This window comes from Saccopteryx leptura, chromosome 2 (assembly GCF_036850995.1).
Source record: "Saccopteryx leptura isolate mSacLep1 chromosome 2, mSacLep1_pri_phased_curated, whole genome shotgun sequence".
In the NCBI taxonomy this organism is placed as follows: domain Eukaryota; kingdom Metazoa; phylum Chordata; class Mammalia; order Chiroptera; family Emballonuridae; genus Saccopteryx; species Saccopteryx leptura.
Genome location: NC_089504.1, coordinates 316821553 through 316840707, shown reverse-complemented (window position 1 = coordinate 316840707; position 19155 = coordinate 316821553). Strand labels below are relative to the sequence as shown.

The following is a 19155-nucleotide window of genomic DNA, read 5'->3' as shown; positions in this document are numbered from 1 at the left end:
TCGTTAGGTTTATGTGACAGGTCACGTGTGAGCTGTATTCGGGGTGGGGGGACAAAGGGGGACCTGGCGCTGGTTCTGGGCACAGAAGATGCGAGTGACCCGCCGTCCCCATTGACCACTCTCCTTTACCATGGACAGCCCAGTTCCCAACACTAATCACTCAGCGTCTCACAGGAAGAAGCACCGTGCTGAAGTTAGAATGTGATCTAACTTATTAATGGAGACTCTGAAGAAAGGTTAGTGTTGAACCTGCAAACGGTATTTAATGAGTATTTTAATTAGGACCCACAAATCACTGTTGGAGAAGAGAGAAAAGAAAGCAGATACAGGGGTGAGCACGGGAGGGCCATGCTAGGGGTGAGGAGGGGACAGCTGAGGCCTCACGTGTAGGGGTGCACTGGCCGGAGCTGGCGGGGGGACAGCTACCAGCGACTCACTGGTCGCCGGGTAGGAGCAGGCGGCCACGGCGGGAGTCGGTTTCCATACGGGACCTCATTTAGTCTCCGCATTAACTGATAAGCGAGTGTTGTAACAGCTCTCTGCTCTACACACACACACACACACACACTCACACACACACACACACACACACACACACACACACACACACACACAGTGAGACATAAAGTTACTAAGCTAACTGATGGCAAAATTGAAAAACCAAGACGTCCCTACGCCAAAGCCCAAGTTCCTTTTTCAGCATTTGGTCAAGTTTCCTGGCTGTGTGTCTTGGATTTGAAACGTTAATTTCCCCCACCAACACAGAGCCCACGTTGTACCCTTCTCCGGGCTAAAGCAGGGGGGTGCCTCCCCAAAGTTCTACGTGGGATAAGTTACGTCATCATTTTTGTGAAAGGGAAACGTCCTGCTCACGGCTCCACAAGCCCAGGACGCAGCAGCGCTGAATGCTGACTTTTTGCAAAATCATTTCCAACCAGAGGAAGTTGTGTAACCACCATAAAATGTCAGCAAACCATTATCCAAACCAATCTAACAAAGAACTTAGGCTTTTGAGTAATCTTATCTGTCAGACCCTTGGGGGACAGACCGTAGACTCTTTCCTGACCGCGCAGACTTACGGACTCAGCCTGGACCATCTGGAAAGGATGTTCTCCATCCTCATTCGGCATGACCACCTGAAGCCCCCGTCCCCACAGTGAAGGCTCTGGGTCCCCACCGTGCCCCCAGCTAAGTAGCCAATGAATCTCTTCAGTAGTGTGAGTTCTCTTTCCTGGCAAGTAAATAAACTTGGGTTTGTTTTGGTGTTCCCTTAAAGTTCTGGTGGATTTAGGTTTTCTTGTGGGATATACCTGGCCTCCCTTCCCCATCTGGATAAATGTTGTATTTTTCCTAAATTCTCAGCGTTCGGCAACAGTCCAGAACCTTACATTTCATTGCAATGTTCTCATTTCTCCACCAGAGGTGTTTTTTTGTTTGTTTGTTTTTGTTTTTGTATTTTTCCAAAGTAAGAAGCAGGGAGGCAGAGAGACAGACTCCTGCATGCGCCCAACTGGGATCCACCTGGCATGCCCACCAGGGGGCTATGCTCTGCCCATCTGGGGCGTTGCTCTGCTGCAATCAGAGCCATTCTAGCACCTGAAGCGGAGGCCGTGGAGCCATCCTCAGTGCCTGGGCCAACTTTGCTCCAGTGGAGCCTTGGCTGCCGGAGAGGAAGAGAGAGACAGAGAGAAAGGAGAGGGGGAAGGGTAGAGAAGCAGATGGGTGCTTCTCCTGTGTGCCCTGGCCAGGAATCAAACCTGGGACTTCCACACGCTGGGCTGACGCTCTACCACTGAGCCAACTGGCCAGGGCTCTGCCAGAGTTCTTCATAAGGATTTTATCCCTCTGCTTGTTGTATACAAACATTTTCTATTTGTCATTTTCTTTTTGAGTATGTTTCTAATGTGTACTATTTATATAACAAATTAAAATTTTTTAATGTATTACAAATACCTTGAATCTCCAATATACATTATCCTGATGGCACAGGTCCCAGGCCGTTGGGGGGATATTAGGAAACATGGCTCTCTAGGGTGCTGGCTTCCAAGCAATCACTGTTCCTGGGCCGCTTCGCACAGAAAGCAGTCACGGAATGCCAGCGACTAAGTATGAGGCAGAGAGAAAAGCTGTCGGCTAGGAGCTGTCTTAAAGCTGCGATTCCAGAAAGGACCACACCCGCTTGGCTCAGGGAGTAATGAACACTGGAAGTGGAATATACATAAGTAAACATAAAATACTGTAACTTTCTTACTTAAAAAATATTTTTAAAAGCTAATGGTTGAAAGCAAAAAACAACAACAATGAATCATGGTGTTTATAACATACATAGAAGTAAAATGTGCAATAAAAATACCATAAGATCAGGAGAGGAGACACAGAAATATGCTGTTTTAAGGTTGTTCTATTTTAGTAAAGCAGTATAATGTCACCTGGAGGTGGACTGTGACAAGTTAAACATGTAGCCTGTAAGTCCTAAAGGAACTACTAAAAAAAAAAGCCAGCAGATATTATAAATCAATGTTACAGTAATAAGCATGATAACAATAAGCATAATAACAAATGACGTGAAATTGAATTGCAAAAAATATTCAGTTACTCAAAAATAAGTCCTGAAAAGAGAAAGGAACCATGAACAGATGTGATGAATAAAGAACAAATACCAAGATGATAGATTAAAATAAACAGACCTATATCCATAATCACATTACATATAAATGGCCTCAACACCCTCGACAAAAGGCAGAGATAGATGGTCAGAGTGGATGACAAAGCCGGCTCCCCTGCCATGCGGTCCACAGGCCTTTGTGTCCGTCACTGAAGACAGGACGCCAGCCCCGACAGGACTCAAGGGTGGTTCCGGCTGGGCGGACGGCACCAGGCTGGGCTGCCGGTGACACAAGCTTAGGAGTGGGGGGTCAGTTTGGTCAGAGAGGCCACCAGGGCCTGCCCTCGCTCAGGAGCCCAAATCAACCGAAAAGCCAAAAAATTCTGATGTCAGATTAGAAATGAGATGCACCTAATAATGCCTAGCACATCTCTGCTCCCAACTACGGCTTCCCTCCCCTCTTTCGTCCCCTCTCTTTGGGACGGCTCTGGTGACAGCCTGGCTGCTCCAGGTGGCCCAGGCAAAGCCGCAGTCCCCTGCACCAGTTTAATCACACATGCAGCAACCCCGCTGGTGAGACGGAGGCCCTCGGAAGCCTTCCGCAAACCGAAGACCAGGTCGAGCAACCTACCCGGTTCTTGCCAGCACACCGGAGGACAGGTTTGACCGGCCCCATGATTTCTCGGAGAATCAATGCGACCCGCTGTCATTCATCTCTCCGCCTCCCCAAACCCACGCTGACTACTCCACAGTCCCTCCGCCAAGTGGAGGACGTCGCTCCTAGCTTCTAACCCACAAACCAATGACCTTGCCCAGGACTGATAAAAAGCAAAAGGAGACAATTAAAGACAAAGGCAGGTCCTCTTCAATGTCAAAGACCTCGAATTGCCACCCTAATGTTTGTGGACCTAAACGTCTGGGGCCACAGAAGAGCAGAGATGACCCCACCTTTCACATTGCTCACCAGACCTGGAGGGTACCCGGGTCTTGGGGGACAAGGGAGGCTTCAGAGCCCAGGAGGACACACACGCGTGTCCTGAAAGCATGGAGCTCTCTTCCTGCCGAGACGCCGAGGTCTCCTGACAGAACCCTCTCCGGGAGCCATGAGCCTGACGTCAACACCACAGAAGTCTGACAAGGCCCGCCAGAGGTGTAGCCACAGGACACCCGGGAGGAAAGCACACTTTGTTGTGGAGTTCTTCTGACTCTCACTAAGGCGGTCGTGCTGGCCGGTCAAGTTTATGACCACAGAGTTCCAGACTCTTTCTTCATGTAACACTTTGGCTTGTCCACCTGCTGGTCTGGCTGCCAGTCTATTCCTGCACCATGAACGTGGCTCCCCCTAGCTTTCACACTGATCTGGTCAATGTTTTACAATCACCAACGGCAAAGGACAAAAAAAAAAAAAAGAGAGAGAAACACAAAAGTCCGTACAGAAAAATGAAAAAGGGAAGCCCTATTTCAAATTTGCTTTTGAATTTTAAAAAATGTAGAGCTTAAAATCTCCTCCAACAGGTGGAGAATAAATACTGCACTGCAACTCAACACATTCTGAAGACTGAACTAATGAACACCTGTGCTTCCCACAGGCGTTGGAGGGGAGATCCTCAGTTACACAGGGAGCACGACAGTCACGCACAGACCACAGGAACGGCAAAACCACTGGGAGGGAGCGCACCAGCTGCTCAGAGCCCATGCTGTTGTTTGATGGGAAACTGTGTTTCATTTTTTTCCTTTTCTAATCATTCTGAATTTTACCAATGATTTCCTAATACATTCACATTCCTATCACAACACACATGGCTATTGTTTCACTCTGAAAAAAAATAGATACACAGTCCTCTGCTTGCCTAGCTACAGGCCTGTGAAAGGAACAGATACAATTTAAATCTTAATGTTTTTAAATAACTATCAACGAAAGGTTAGTAATTCTACTATCATATATATATATATATATATATATATATATATATATATGAATGAATTAAATTAGGCAAGTCTAGGAGAACTTGTAGTCAGAACACGGGGATTGACTTTTTTTGTTTGTTTGTTTTTATTTTGAGACAACAGTAGATCCAAATGCAGTTGAATCTGTTCTTATATTGCACCTGTCTACATAGAGTTCTATGCAACTTTCTCCCGAGCGCAGACTCATGTGACCACCAACCCAGCCGCAGAACAGTCCCGTGGCTGGTTCCGTCTGGTGTGGCTGCGGCCACCGCCCCCTCGCTGCCCAGCTCCCTAACTCCTGGTTCTGGTGACTGACTTCTGGTCCATGAACACCTATCGATTTCCCACATGCAAATCAAGATGCCACGTACTGGAGGATTGTGACACAAATATAAACCCAATCAACAGTACCGCCTCGTGGTTACGAGGAAGGGCGGGAACCAGACTAACTGGGTTCGGATCTTGGGTGTGCCACCTCCCAGCCGTGTGACCTCCGTCAAAGTGCGGAAACTCATGATGCCAGGTTCCCCAACAATATGGGGCCGGTGGAACCTCCCAGGCTTGTCCTCAGTCTGTGGTGAGCTGATGTTTGTAAGGCAAGGAGGAAGCGCACACACGTGAGAACATCCGTGAGCCCCTCACTCTGTGGAGGACAGGCACTCCAATCCCCGCAGCCTGTATATGGGGGGGCAGCATGGGTACAGTGTGGGGGGAGGACACGGGAGGGAGCCACGCACTGCGCCGTGGAAGGCTGAGAGAGGCCCCAGGGGAGAGGGACTGTTGGGATCGGGCTCTGACGCATGAGTGAGACTTGGGCACGGATAAAAGGGGAGGGGATGATGCTCCATGCAGATAAAACAGGCAGATCCGTGGCCCAGAGGCATGGGAAGCCCGGGCACCCCAGGAGCCTGGGAGAGACTGGAAGGTCAAACAAAGGGCTCTGAGGAGGCTGCAGAGCGGGCAGAGGACGGAGCCATGGAGGACGTCCGGGGAAGGTGGGGGCAGGTTGTGAAGGGTCCCGAGTGCCCCCCGATCATCAGCACAGACCAGAGAAAAGAAAGACTCCCTCCCAAACACAGGTGCGTGGAGAGGGGGAAAGGTATTTTCTATATCAGAAAACACAAGCAAAGGTGACTGATTATCACTAGTCTGATGAAAACCAACAGCAGCAGCAACCGTGCTTTAAACATGATCCCGTCCTTGTTAGAAGCAGAAAACCGTGAGTGTTTGGGGACACAGGGATTAGAAGTAGTTAGGCCAATTCATGCCACAGCCTGTGTTCTCTCTGCCAGGGTGGCTTCCACAGCAGCCGGTGTTCCCAACGCCCTTCACCATCCAACCTGAAACCAGCGTCTGCCAGGACTTCCAAAGGAAGCCCCGGGGCAGAAACGTGGACAGCTCCCAAGGACTCTCCTGGTCACTTGTACCATCAGCTTTGTCCTCAGGATCCGGTCCCCAGTGTTTTCAATCTGATCATGTAGCCATTTGCTTCTTCAGGCTCAGGATGTCCTGGTCCCTGCACATGTGACTGCCTCAGGCTTCCCTCAGCTTCACCTCCTGGCTGTCCCCTGGGGCCCTCACCTCCCCTGTGCGGTGACTGTGACTTCCCTACCCAGGGCCTGTTCAGATTGCTGCCCGACTTTCACAACCAGATTCTTGCCTCTCCGGTCCCAGGTAAATCCAATGACCTGCTAACACCCACACCTGGGCGTGGCATGTAAGACAAGAATAAATTACCGTGTGTTTCTGCTTTGAAATTTTTCTCAGTCAGCCACCCTCTTCTGGTAATGTGTCTCATTGTGGAAAGAGAGGGAGGAAGGACAAAGAATGCTTATTTCATGTCCTTCAGCTAAGTATAGGGTCCACTCTGCATAGACTGGAAACAATGATTGGCTTTATTCAGCAGTAGCATTGGACAGGTTTCTTTTTGCACTGTTATTCTCATATCCACGAGAGGAGATTTGCTTAGAGACGCTTACCATGATGTGCAATATGGCTCTAAAAACTAAGAAAGCAAAAGGGTAAAAATAAAAACACACTCCTCTCTAAACAAGGTAGAGCATATGAACTTGACTGAAGATAGTCAAGAGGAAATGCCACCCCACAAGACAGACATACATGTTCCCAAGTATCCCTAAAATATCACCTCCCCTAAACAGCAGGCTTCCACCCCAACTTCCCCTGAGGGTGACCTGTCGAAGATTTAAGAGCAGATTTCAAAAACACAACCCCTTTCCAACAAAGCACAGCAAGACATTCTCCCAAGCCAAATTCACTTGTAGCCATTAAATCAAATTTTCATGTATCTGAACAAACAAAACTATATCATTCATTAAAAAAAAAAGAAAAAGCCATACAACAGCCACCCAAGAATATTAAGAGAAAGACAACTTGAATTGTTGAATGTCACAGCCCAAGACCAACACACGTAATTGTTTGTGTTTGAAAACGCCAACGTCTTCGATTCCCAAGCCCCCGAGTGGACGTTTGATACAATAAGGCCCTGTGTTTTTCAAGGTTTGGTGTGAGGGTGCTGTCCGGCCTCATGGTGGCTTCACTGCCTCCCTGGCTTCCCCCAGGCAGAGGACAACCACGCAGGGGAAGGGAATACAATGTAAATGATGGCAGGAAAGAAATATTTTTAGTCAAATAACGATAGGATAAGCTAAGAAGTTCAATTGCCCGGTTCAGGGTCAACAGTCAGGGGCACAAGGCAATCTCCTTCCCAACACAGGCCCCCACCTCCCTCCCCCTCCTCCCAGCGTGTCTCAGCTCTCACGTTAATTAATGTTAATAAGCATCACCTGAGTAGCTCATTATATTGGCCACTTCTGGGACCTTTTCTGGGCCTACCAATTACAGTTTCTGGGGAGGGGGCCTGGGAGCCACATTTTTAACAAATTCCCTAAGAAATGTTATTCCCGGGTGGGGGGGATTAGGAACACTTGTTGAGAAATGCTAGGTCAAGAGAGACAATAACACTGGACCACTTGGGCACGGGAAGCAGGTGAGCTTCCTGCTTCTCCCTTCAGGGAAGAGGACCGGACCTTGGAAGACTCCGACCCCAGGCAGGGGCCAGGAAAGGGTTTTAAGCAGGGCTGGCCTTGAACCTGGCTGTCCTTTGAACCCTCCACTCATACTCATCCTTTCCAAAAGAACTCTCCTGTTCCCCCGGCCCCTAATCCTAGCCCAGCCGGGGTTCCTGCTCCCCAGGGCTCCTTATGGCCTATGTGTAGTTCCAACTCAGCACCAATACATTGAATTCACACAGTCTATGTACTTGTGCTGTTGTTCTAACCTCCTCTCCACCAGGAACCTTCTGCGGGCAAGGGCATAACTGAGCCACAGTGCCTGGCATGCCGCAGGTGCCCTCTACATGTTTAGCAAGTGGACGTTTGTGCTCCATTGACAACTGTGTCACCACCAAACGGTCCTGATTTTTCACACAGAAAGTTCTAGGCCACTCCTTGCTCACATGGCCTAGAACACTTCCCTTCCAGCTGAGACACGGGGCCCTGTTCCTAAACCACAGGATATTACAGGGGTCAGAATGAAACATCAGATGCCTGAGGTTTGGATTATAATGTCACAAAGTTAATCCGTTTATACGTTTTGTTTTGGAAAGCACAAAAATTCTCATAACGCTGTCCAAAGTCCACACACGTGCAGGCGGAACCCCTCCAAGGAATTTAAGGCACAGGAAAAGGTACCAGCAGGTGATTACAGCAACTGAAACACATGGTGTCCAGACTCTTTGAAATGCTAAAAGCAAAACAGCTGACCTCGCTCCTGCCCCGCCTGCTGGAGCACCTGTTTCCAGCCGGACAGCACCTCCCACTCAAGGGCAGGCGGCACCAAAGGCAATCAGAATTTTAAATCTAAAGTTAATTTATAAAGAAGGCAAGAAACATTCCATAAAGATCACCCCTGAGAGGTCTCCCTTAGGAGACGCCCCTTCATTCTCAAAGAATAAAGCTGTCATGTCACAGGACAATACCCGACTACCTGGTGCTTTACCTGGGAGTAACCGTGCGCCCCACCGAAGAAGTCTGCCGGCCACCACGCCGGGCTTACCTTGTCGCCTGGGTACGTTCTGCTTGGTCTTCGTCACCCGAGGTCAGCTACCTGTGCTGAGGGTCGTGAGGGCTCGTTAATCCTGAGCCTCGGGGAAACTGGAGCCACACAAGCCCCGTTTGGGGGCGCCCCTGCTCAGTGGCTCCAGAAGCCGCCTTCCACAGTGCACGGGGAAAGCCTCTCCGTGCCCAAGCTTTAAGCCATGGCCAAGTTCACTTTCAAGTCTGTCTGGGTGTCGGTGACCCAGGCCTGCCCTCTCCAACCGTTGGAAAGTCAGCGCAACCAACTCGGCCTACTCCGGTCAGCCCGTTGACCTGCCTCCGCGTGGCGCGCTAAATGCACGAGGGGAGGCGCGGCGCACGAGCCCGCACCTGGCGCGGGGCAGCACCTGGCGCCTGGGCACTGTGCCCCGCCCGCCGCGGCCTGCAGCCGCGCAGCCGCCCGGCTCACCATCCACGTAGGCCTCTCCCGCCGCAGGCCCCGGGGCGCAGGCCCGGTTCCCCACACCTGTCCACCGGCCAGGCTTCATTAGGCCTCGCTTGTGCAGGCAGCTGGCGGCCTCGCCTTGGAGTCCAGACCATGGAAGCCACCCAGGAGCCCTGCCAGGACCCGCAGGGTGAGCCCGGGGCACGGAGGGGGAGTCGGGCTGGAGGGCTCTGGCCACACCAGCTCCTGTAGGAGGCTCGAGCCTGGGCAGGCCAAGGGGAAGAGCTGCGGTGCCAGAGAGGCCCCCATAGTGCACCAGCCTCCACTGGGTCCACGTCCCCACAGGCGCAGGGCTGGAGTACCAGGACCCTGGTCCCCTTTGTTACCAGGGTGTGTCACTCGGATACGTCGCGTTTATTAAGCACTTACTATGTATCAGGTTTGCTAAGTTACCAGCTTCCTAAAATGCTGTAAAACTGACCTGCCCCACCTTTGCCGTGCCACCAACCTGGCCGGCTCACCTCCGTAGAGGCCTGTTCACTCTCTGCCAGCATCCGTCCGCCTGCAGGTCAGGCCCCTTCTACACCCAAGGACACAATTTGACAAAGTCCTTTAGCCCACGATGGCCCATCTTACTACACACACTGTGAAAGGGTTATTTCTTAAGACATTATATATCTCACTCAATTTCATTAAAATAACAATAGTGCTTAGGCATTAGTTAGTATCTATTGTAAAATACTCCGATTTAATTGGAAAGATGAGGCCGCTCCGGGAGCTAAGGATTCCGGGGTTCTGAGTAAGTGGGAGGTGGCCAGGGGTGGGATTGGTGGCCCTGGGAGGGACTTCGTGTAGGGATTTGGAGTACTTTGCCCTTTGATCTTGGGCAAATTACTCCACATTCTGGCGGGCGTTTCTGTATATGTTAGAAGGAGATGTGGGCAGCGCCTTCCCCACAGAGATTTTATACGGTTCTAGTCTTTGAAATGTGCTTTAGCACAGTGCCTGGCTGTGGTGAGCACCAGATGAGCCAGCCATAGCTCCAAGACAGACAGGCAGGCTGGTAGTCTGAGAGGGACTTTTGGAGTCAGCTGAGTTGCCTTTCCTGCCTTGTATAAGGAGGGCAGTTGGGCCCAGGCCCAGGCCCCTGCCTGAGGTTCCGCCCAGGGAAGGAGCAGGGGTGCGTAGGGACCTGAGAAGGGATGGCAGGGGCAGAGTAGTTCTGTGGAAGGGGAGGGTGGTCGGGCCTGTGGGCTCCTTAGACACCCTTGCGGGGGCTCCCGGAGGCCCTCCTGTCCTGCCCTGTCCCCACTCTCAGCCATAATGTCTGTGTCTGTGGCAGGAACAGAATCCCATCTGAGAAGAAAGCAGAATTCAGTGTCTCTCTCTCCCCCATCTGCCCAGCCCCAACATCTGTCCCTTAGAAACACCCAGACACCAGCCCTTCCAACTCCCATTCTGGGTGCTGGGAAAAGAGCAGGGAGCTCACGGGAAGTGGGTATACCCCCAAATTAGGATTGCCCTCTGTCTATGCACTTGAGCCGAGGCCCCCTTAGATTTGCACACATTCTTCAGAGCAGTGGGGTTATCAAACTCGACCCTCATAATGGGCAGCCCGGAGTTCCTGCTCGTTCTGTAAACCGACAGACCAAAGCTTAGGCTCAAACAGGAAACCAGCCACAGGGCAGGAAGCAGCAAACCTCCTGGTTTAGACCCCCCCCCCACCCCTGTGCTAAGCTCAGTGGGTGCTGGCTCCCCACAGGCCAGGAAGGTGGAGGCAAGCCCCCGGCTGCTGGGTTAAAGAAGGAAGAACCTTCGCAGAGTGCAGCCCCCCACACCCAGGATGCCCCGAGTGGGGACCCACCCCCGTCCTGCGCTGTCTCTGGAAAGAAGCACTCATCTGAGGCCCCTGGAGAACCCACAGGGCCTGACGCTGGCTCGGAGGCTCTCCACAAAGACAAACCCCAGCCTCAGGGAGAAGGCTGTCCCCTCCCCAGGAGAGAGGTCAAGGCAGGGAAGAGGCCTTCCTCGCCGGGCTCCAGTAAGCAGAAAAAGTCCACTGCCACAGGCCCAGCCTCAGCGTCGAGTCCTGGTGCCTCCAAATCCGCCCCTACCACAAACAACACGGGGCCTTGCGGGTCAGGCCGGGGGCCCTGCCACCTGGCCAACCTCCTCAGCACATTGGCCAAGGACAGCAGAAACACAGACCGGAAGAGACCCCTAGAGGTGACTTGCCAAGTTCGGAAAAAGACTCGAACCCTCTACCGCTCAGGTAAGTCCCTGAAGGTAAGAGGAGACCTAAGAGATCTGGTGTCATCTCTGGGAAACAGAGACGGGAGGGCGGTTAGTAGCCAAGTGGCCCATCACCTTGTCCCAGACCCTCCTGTGACCTCCTGCAGGGCCGCAGGCTGCCTCCTCAGAAAGTGAAATGGGAAAAAGGTTAGAAAGGTCAGGACGGGCCTGACCAGGCAGTGGCGCAGTGGATAGAGCGTTGGCCTAGGATGTGGAGGACCCAGGTTCAAGACCCCGAGGTCGCCAGCTTGAGTGCGGGCTCATCTGGTTTGAGCAAAGCTCACCAGCTTGGACCCAAGGTCGCTGGCTCGAGCAAGGGGTTACTTGGTCTGCTGAAGGTCAAGGTACATATGAGAAAGCAATCAATAAACAACTAAGGTGTCTCAAGGAAAAAGTAATGATTAATGCTTCTCATCTCTCTTCGTTCCTGTCTGTCTGTCCCTATCTATCCCTCTCTCTGACTCTCATCTCTGTAAAAAAAAAAAAAAAAAAAAGGTCAGGACAGCAAACACCACAGGGTTCCTGCCCACAGAGCGAAGGCCCCCGCCCAGTGGGGAACTTGGTTGCAAATCTGTGGGAAGGCCCCTGGGCTAGGGACTGCAGTCCCACCTGGAAGGCATCCATCTTTTCCTTTCCTGCCACATCCCTGGTGTGTGTCTTACTTGAGTGTCTCCTCCTTCCAGATCAGCTGGAGGAGCTGGAAAAGCTATTCCGAGAGGACCACTACCCTGACAGTGACAAGCGCAGAGAGATTGCCCAGACAGTGGGGGTCACCCCGCAGCGCATCATGGTAAAGGGGGCTGGCCAGTGCACCGGGGGTGGAGGAGCACCCACCGACTGGACCTCTGAGAGCAGGGCCCCTGCTCAGCGCCTGCTGAGTCAGTGCCCAAGTCAGAGCTCGCTAGGGCTGTGTTCTTGCCTGTTTACACATCGCAACAGCCATGGAGTGTGGGGAGGGGGGAGCTTTTATACAGCCACTCTGTCGGAAGCAGGCATCTTCCGTGGCAGGGCCTGTGGCAATGGACTTTTTCTGGGAGCGACTTCCCAACATCGTGCAGCTAACTCATCATGTGACTGGCAGGATCTGAGTCTTGGTCTCTGCCCCTTTCTCAGGCTCTTGAAGTGTCTCTCCCTACAGGTGTGGTTCCAAAATCGCCGAGCAAAGTGGCGAAAAGTGGAGAAACTGAATGAGAAGGAGAGCAAGGACAGCCCGGCGGGCCCCGCCCCCGCAGGCTCCGCCTCCGCAGGCCCCGCCCCCGCAGGCCCCACCCCGGCCAGCAGACTGTGCAGGTGACTGCCCCCTCTTGCTGGGTCATCTCCTGAGCGAGGAGGTGGAGGCCAAGCTGGCATCCTGGGGGCTAGAAGGAGAAAGTGCCCAAAGGCTGAGCATGAGGCCAGAGCTGCTGGCTAATATTTAGAGGGGTTTGGGCTATATGGGGTGGGGGAGTGGCCAGGCCCTTGGACCGAGGCAGAGTTTGGCACTCAGGTGTCCCTTTCCCGGCACCGAGGCCAGTGTTGGGACCACTCACACTACAACCTTCCTTCTGTCTGCCTCCAGCTCCACAGCCGAGCTGCCCCCCACTGTGCCCATGGACCCAGAGCCTGGTCCCCTCCCTCAGGAGCGCCCTCTAGACACCCTTCCAGGTGAGCTAGCCACCTTCTGAGGGAGACAGCAAAGACAGCGGGTCTTCCATGAGAGACATGGTGTGGGCCAAAGCTCCCTGCTGTGGGTCCAGCAGGACTTGTTCAAGGGGACCTGAGCGTCACACACATCGACCCCCCCACCCGTCCCAAATCTGCCTCCCATTTTCTTACCATGACAACCTCTCTCTGACTTCTGTCCTTAGAACCCCCTGTGCTTCTGACATCTGACCAGACTCTGGCCCCCACCCAACAGAGTAAGGGGGCTCCAAGGGTGGCAGTGACCCCACCACTGTTCAGCCCCCCACCTGTTCAAAGAGCCAGCCTCCTCTCCCCCCTTGGCCCTGCCCACACCCCCCAGCTGATGCCCCTGCTGTTGGATCCTCTGGGCTGTGACGGTGGCCACAAGGACGGCCCCTGTGGGGCCTGGGAGACCAGGTACAGAACCTAATGGGGACTGTTGGTCACTTGAGCTATTGGGAGCAGGGTTAGGAGCTTGGGAGGGCAAAGGGCTGGCTCAGAGGGGCAGGGAGGGGGAACCGTGAAGAAGGATAAAAGGACAAGCAGGTATGGGGTGGGGAGGGGCTGGGATGTCGCAGCAGCAGCAGAGCAGGAATTGGGGCGGAGCTGGGAGCAGGAAGAGGAGGAGTCTGGGGTCTTGAAGGTGGGGCAAAAGGTGAGAGCAGCACACTCCCCCACTATGTGGCAGGAATGAGGAGCCCCCCCACCCTCACACAACACACCCCTGTCCCCACAGCGTCACACCGCCCCCCAACTGCTCGTACTTGGAAGAGCTGGAAGTCCAGGATTACCAACCAAGCACCCAGCCAGGGCTGTTCCAGGCCTCCCAGGGTCCACAGAGCCAGCTTTTCCAGCACCCCCAGCCTCAGTTTCCCTACCTGCACCCCTTCCCCACGCCCAGCTCACTGCCGCTGCTGCCACCGCTCCTTGAAGACACATTCTTTTCCCTGCCTTACGGCCCCAACGGGGGCCCCTCACGGGGCTGCTTCCCCGCGCCCCCCGGAGGGCAGGTCCTGCCGCAGCCGCCTGCGCCCCTGGGGGCTCTGGGTGAGTCTGCTGGAGGAGAAGCTGCCCTGAGGGACGGGAAGGGGCGAAGGGGCGGAGAGCCTCGTTACAGAGGGGCGGCGGGGCATGGCATGAGGGAGCCACTTTCCCCGCCCCTGGGGGTCTTTCTAAAGCTCTTTCCCCTCAAGTATCTCCGAGTGGGATTGAGAGTCAGCGAGAGCTTGGGGGACAGGAAAACCGAAGTCCCCAGACCTGCTGGGCAGTGTCCAACTCTCCCGGGGCTCGGAGTCCCGGGCACTGCATCAGGAGCCCGATTCCCCATTGTCGAAGCACCGGGTGGAGGTTTAGGAGCCTTAGGAGTGACGCACTTGGCACAGGATCGATGGCGAGTTCTAGGGGTATTTGACGGGCTGCTGGGACCTCTGGAAACCCAGAGGCAGCCGTCTTATGTGACTAAGTTCTAGTAAAGGGGACGGGAGACGTGTCTGCTTGGTTCCCCGTCTCCTTGCTGCCTGAGTGAGAGGGTATGTGACCTGAGCCACTTTATGTCACCGTCACCAGACCACAGGACCTTGAGTCAGGGCCATGCAGGGTCCTGAGGGGAGCTCCAGGTGCTAGGATGTCACCTACACGTGGATGGGGTCCTGTGTTGCTGTGGCGGCAGGCTGTCTGGGAACGTGTTCAGCTGTGGCTGATACCCCGCACCTAGTCTGATCTTCCCTGTGCTCTCTGACCCTGCAGGCACAGTCCCCTGGAACGACCCCTGCTTGCCAGAACTGCCCTTCACCGGTCCCTTCTGTCCTCTGGCTCTGGGGCACCCCCCGGGAGGGGACAGCTACTTCCCCGAGCTGTTTCCAGCTCCCTGTGCCCAGGCGACGAGCAGGCAGCCTTCTCCAGGGCCCAGCTGGTTGCCTGGCGGGGCCAGACCAGGGGCTAGGCCCCCCCTTGTCCAGGCCCCCCAGGAGCAGCCCCCTGCACCTGCGGAGGCCCGAGGAGAGGACAAGAACGGCCACGGCGCTGGTCCTGGGGCCACGGCCTGAGAGAGGCCGCTTGGTGCGCGAGTGCTGGGTGCGCTGGGAAAGACGGGGACTGTGAGGGGTGTGGGACACTCGGTGTGGCCTCATCTTGCCGGACACTGTTCTGAGAAGGGAGGGGCTGCCCTCCTCTTCCCCTCTCTCCCCCCTCCCCCGAGGAAAGTGGACGGCAGTGGGGCTGCTGCATGCTGTTTTTGTTGTTTCCTTTCCTCGCTGGACAAACGAGTCAGCGTGTTTGTGACAGGCAGTAAACTGGCCTGCTCTAGGGGCTCTCTCTCGAATTGTGAGTCCTCTCACTGCCGCCAGTTCAGACCTCCATTTCCCTCACTGCCTCCCACTCAGCCGACCAGTGGCTGGCTGTGGGGCTGGGTGTCCCAGGCGGAGTCTGTCCTGGGCATGACAGCGTGGAGTGCGGCATCCTCCCTGGGCCGTGGCCCCCACAGGAGGAGGTGCTGGGCACCTGGGGCCTGGCCTTCAGTGCTGCCCTTAAATACCGAGCTCTGTTCTCAATCACAGTGTAACCTGGGCAGAGCCGAGCCTGCTTCTCTCTGGAATTCGGGCCCTATAGGCATAGGGTCACAAGAGTAGCCCAAGGGTATTTTAGCGTAAGTCTCTAGTATTGTGCACCACAATTTATTTTTTTGTGTGGGGGTGAGGGTGTAGGAACAAGGGGTAGGAGCACCAGGAAGAGGATGCTCTTCTGTTTGGCACCCCGCACAACTGATAGTCCCACAGCGCCCACTGTGCATAGGGGCATGCCATTCCGGACCCCCAAATGTTTATTGGAAAATAAACATGATGATTGGAAAACACACATCCTTTTGATGTCATCGCCCTCTCCCCGGTGTATCTCTGGGTTCTGCGGCTGACCAGGGCAGAAGCCATTGCAGACTCCAGAAAGAACTGTCCCCCTTCTAGTGTAAGCGTTCACAGTTCCACTGCCTCCGCTAGATGGCGCTCTAGCGCAGGCTTCACGGTGCAAACCATTCTGGCGGTTTACAACAGTGATCTTCAACCTTCTCATCCCACGGCACTCATATACACTACTTACTAAAATTCTATGGCACACCAAAAATATTTTTTTGCCGATATGACAAAAAAAAAAAAGGTATAATTTCAATTTATTCACATCAGACGGCTGTTGTTGTGTTTGCTGTTGTAAATTTTTATTTGACAATCTAAGGGAAAAGAGGTCATCCATGCTCCTGACTAAACAGGTAGTGCATGTTTTAAAAACTCTTTTGGCACACCGGTTGAAAATCTGCCAGTTTGCAATAAGGAAGCCCAAGCTAATTCTTCCAAAGTCCTAGAGCCACTAACATCAGATTCAAGGACATGGAGGATGTGTGGGTCGTAGCTTGGTTTGCCAGGTAAAATACAGGCTGTCCCGTGGCAGCTGAGTTGCACAGGAACTTGCCCACCCTCCTCTCAGACTTGCTACCTGGTGGGGGGGGGGGTAACGAGGAGACGGTCAAATCCGCGGTGGTTACAGCACAGGCCTCCAGAGAGACTGCAGGGGAAAGGAAAGCACTGGGTGGGCCGTGGGGAGGTCCGCGGGCCTGGGAGCAAGCCATGGAGGGGGACTGAGTAGTGGGAGGGGGACAGAGGGGCCACTTGAAGTCGGCAGAACAACTGTGACTGTGGGTGGGGAGGAGAGGGTGTCAGAGTGACTCCAGGTGTCAGAGCCCAGGCATCTGGGAGCAGGACTCACAGAAGACAGGGGTCTTGGAGCTGGTATCGGCCTCAGCAGCTTCCCACTTTATCTGCTTCTCCATCCCATCACTGGTCTGGCTGCCTCAGGTACCTTCCTCCCGCCACAGTTTATTATCTGGGGATAGAATTCCCACCCGCGGGGTTCCTCGGTCCTTTCCCGCGCACTTGCACCCTTCCACGGAATCCTGTATGGCGGGCCGTCCCGGCTCCTGGCCCCACCTCACCCCTGCAGCCAGCTGGGAGACAGCCTCTCTGAGCCATCAACAACGAGCTTTCGCAGCTTCTAAGACTCCCCGCCTGCCCGCTTTATTATGGCTTGCCCATTCATTGGGGTTTGACTTTTCTGTTACTGTCCATAACAATTTATCTGAATTCATGAAATGGAGCATCTTTTCCTAACCAGTGAATCAACACTTGTCCCCAGAACCAACGTAGATGACTGCTGTCGAAGTTCTCTTCAAAATATTTTATACATCTATTTTCCTTGATTTCAACTGGAAAGTTTCTCCTTCCTCTGCCCCACTTCCCCCCTTTTATTTGCAAATGCCTGTGTTGTTTTATTTCAAGGTGGAAGCCGGTCTCTCTACATAAATTCTGTCTTCTAGTTAAAGATGCCCTCGTCCTGTCCACCCCCAAAGCTGAGCAGTCACCTCTTCACATGTGTACAAGTGCGTACACACACGCACCTGCACAGACACGCATATGCACGTGTATACAACACACATGCTCCTGAAACTTCCAGTTCTCTGAGGCCAAACCACACCTTACCTTTGTTTCCAGGGGTGGCCTGGCCAAACTCAGAGCTGTCACCAAAGCCTGCTCATTAACAATTCCACAAGTCTCACCACTTGCTCCTCCCACTTTCCCCAAAATAGCCTGCCTGTCCACACCGTGTTGACTCAGCCTGTACAATGTATAGCAAGTCTCCTTCAGAACTTGTGCGGTGAGCACAAACTCAGCAGATCGCCCACTTCAATCCTAGAGCTGCACACCAGACTGTGCTGGCCTAGTTCGTAACCAGCTGGCTCTGTGGCAGGTCACAAACCACCTCCCCTCTCCAGGTGCCACTGTGACAAGTGAGGCTCTTTAGGGTTCTGTCTCCTCCAACGGGGTGAACCCCCGCCAAAGCTGGTCTTCATAAGAAAACACTCTAGAGCCGGCTGGATGTGTCCCAGCCAAGGAGCCGACCTTTCTCTGCCTTCCGCATTTCCCGTTCCTCCCCAAGACTGTCTGCTCCAGTGACAGTGAACGCCCTCCTGGCCGGACTGGAGGACTTGACCACAGCACCCCATGGTCTGTCAGCCTCAGCCCCCCTTTCCAGAAGAGTCTGGACCTCCCCCTGGTGCTCAGGAACCCCTTGGTCTGTGGTCCATCTCACCCAGTGCAGGAAACTGACCCGACTCCCACTCTACTGAGTTCCCATCTGTATTGTTCAGAGCTAATTGCTTCTCTGAAATGCTCAGACAACGGCCAGGAAAATATTTACCTGCTCATTGGGGCTCCTGGAGGACTCTGTGGGCTAGACTGGGCCCCTCCCTGGAGCGGGCTCTGCCCTTGGCCGGTGACTCACTCGGCAAGCAGCTGGATCAGCAGTCACTCCCTGGGAGCTCCCTCCCCAGCCCAGCTCCTGTCCTAGGCACATGCCTCGCTCACCACCACCAGGGACAGCCAACACCCATCCACTCACCTGCACGCCCTGTTTTCCTGGTGGCCGAAGCCCCTGCTTTGCTTTGCTGTTCCGGGGGACCCTGCAGGCTGAGTGGGCGCTTCGCCCAAGTGCCTCCCAGGGAACAGGCAGCAGAGATTTCTACCCCCCAGCCGCAATTTAAAATGGGCGGGTGGGAAGAAGTGGGTTGAAAACTAAGAGGGAACGCTCCGGTACATTGTTTTTCTTTGGCTCGTGGACATGTAACCTTTGACCCCTCTGCACACCTGACTCCAGAGGCAGAAGATCACCCTGAATGACAGGCGGCAACTCCTGAGTCATGTGTTTGTAGCAATGGCTGCCCTAGCATCGATGAACTGTGTCCGTGGTGGAGCCAAACCCCAGCACCAAGACAGTTATGTGTAGGACTGACCACCACGGGCGGACATGCACCAGTCTCCACTCCGCGACGGTGCAGGTGGGCAGCAAATAGTGTCCATCAAGGGCCACTCTACCAAAGTCCTGGCTCTCCAATTCGGTCTCATTAACGAGGTCATGATAAGGGCAGCTTCACAGGGCACTGAGCGGCACACAGACTATTATGAGCAGGGCAGTACGGGATCCGGAGGAAACTGGGTTTATGTTGGGGGTAAACCATGCGTGTAAAGAAGGGGCCAGTGACTGGGATTCCCTTAGCTGTTCAAAGACTTTTAAACAACTTCTATCCCACAGGCCAATTATAGAACGGT

At 53.9% G+C, this 19155-nt stretch overlaps 1 protein-coding gene across 1 annotated transcript; it reads left to right on the top strand.

Annotated features, from left to right (window-relative positions):
* Positions 1–3568: 3568 nt before the first annotated feature.
* Positions 3569–15054, top strand: NOBOX (NOBOX oogenesis homeobox; the record flags this gene model as incomplete). The annotated part of the gene is made up of 12 exons (XM_066364283.1): positions 3569–3679; positions 6172–6229; positions 8903–9086; positions 9181–9245; positions 10818–11327; positions 12031–12232; positions 12485–12564; positions 12610–12637; positions 12906–12991; positions 13195–13426; positions 13746–14056; positions 14756–15054. Coding segments are annotated over 12 exons (2166 nt in total), but the record flags the coding sequence as incomplete, so codon positions are not given.
* Positions 15055–19155: the final 4101 nt, after the last annotated feature.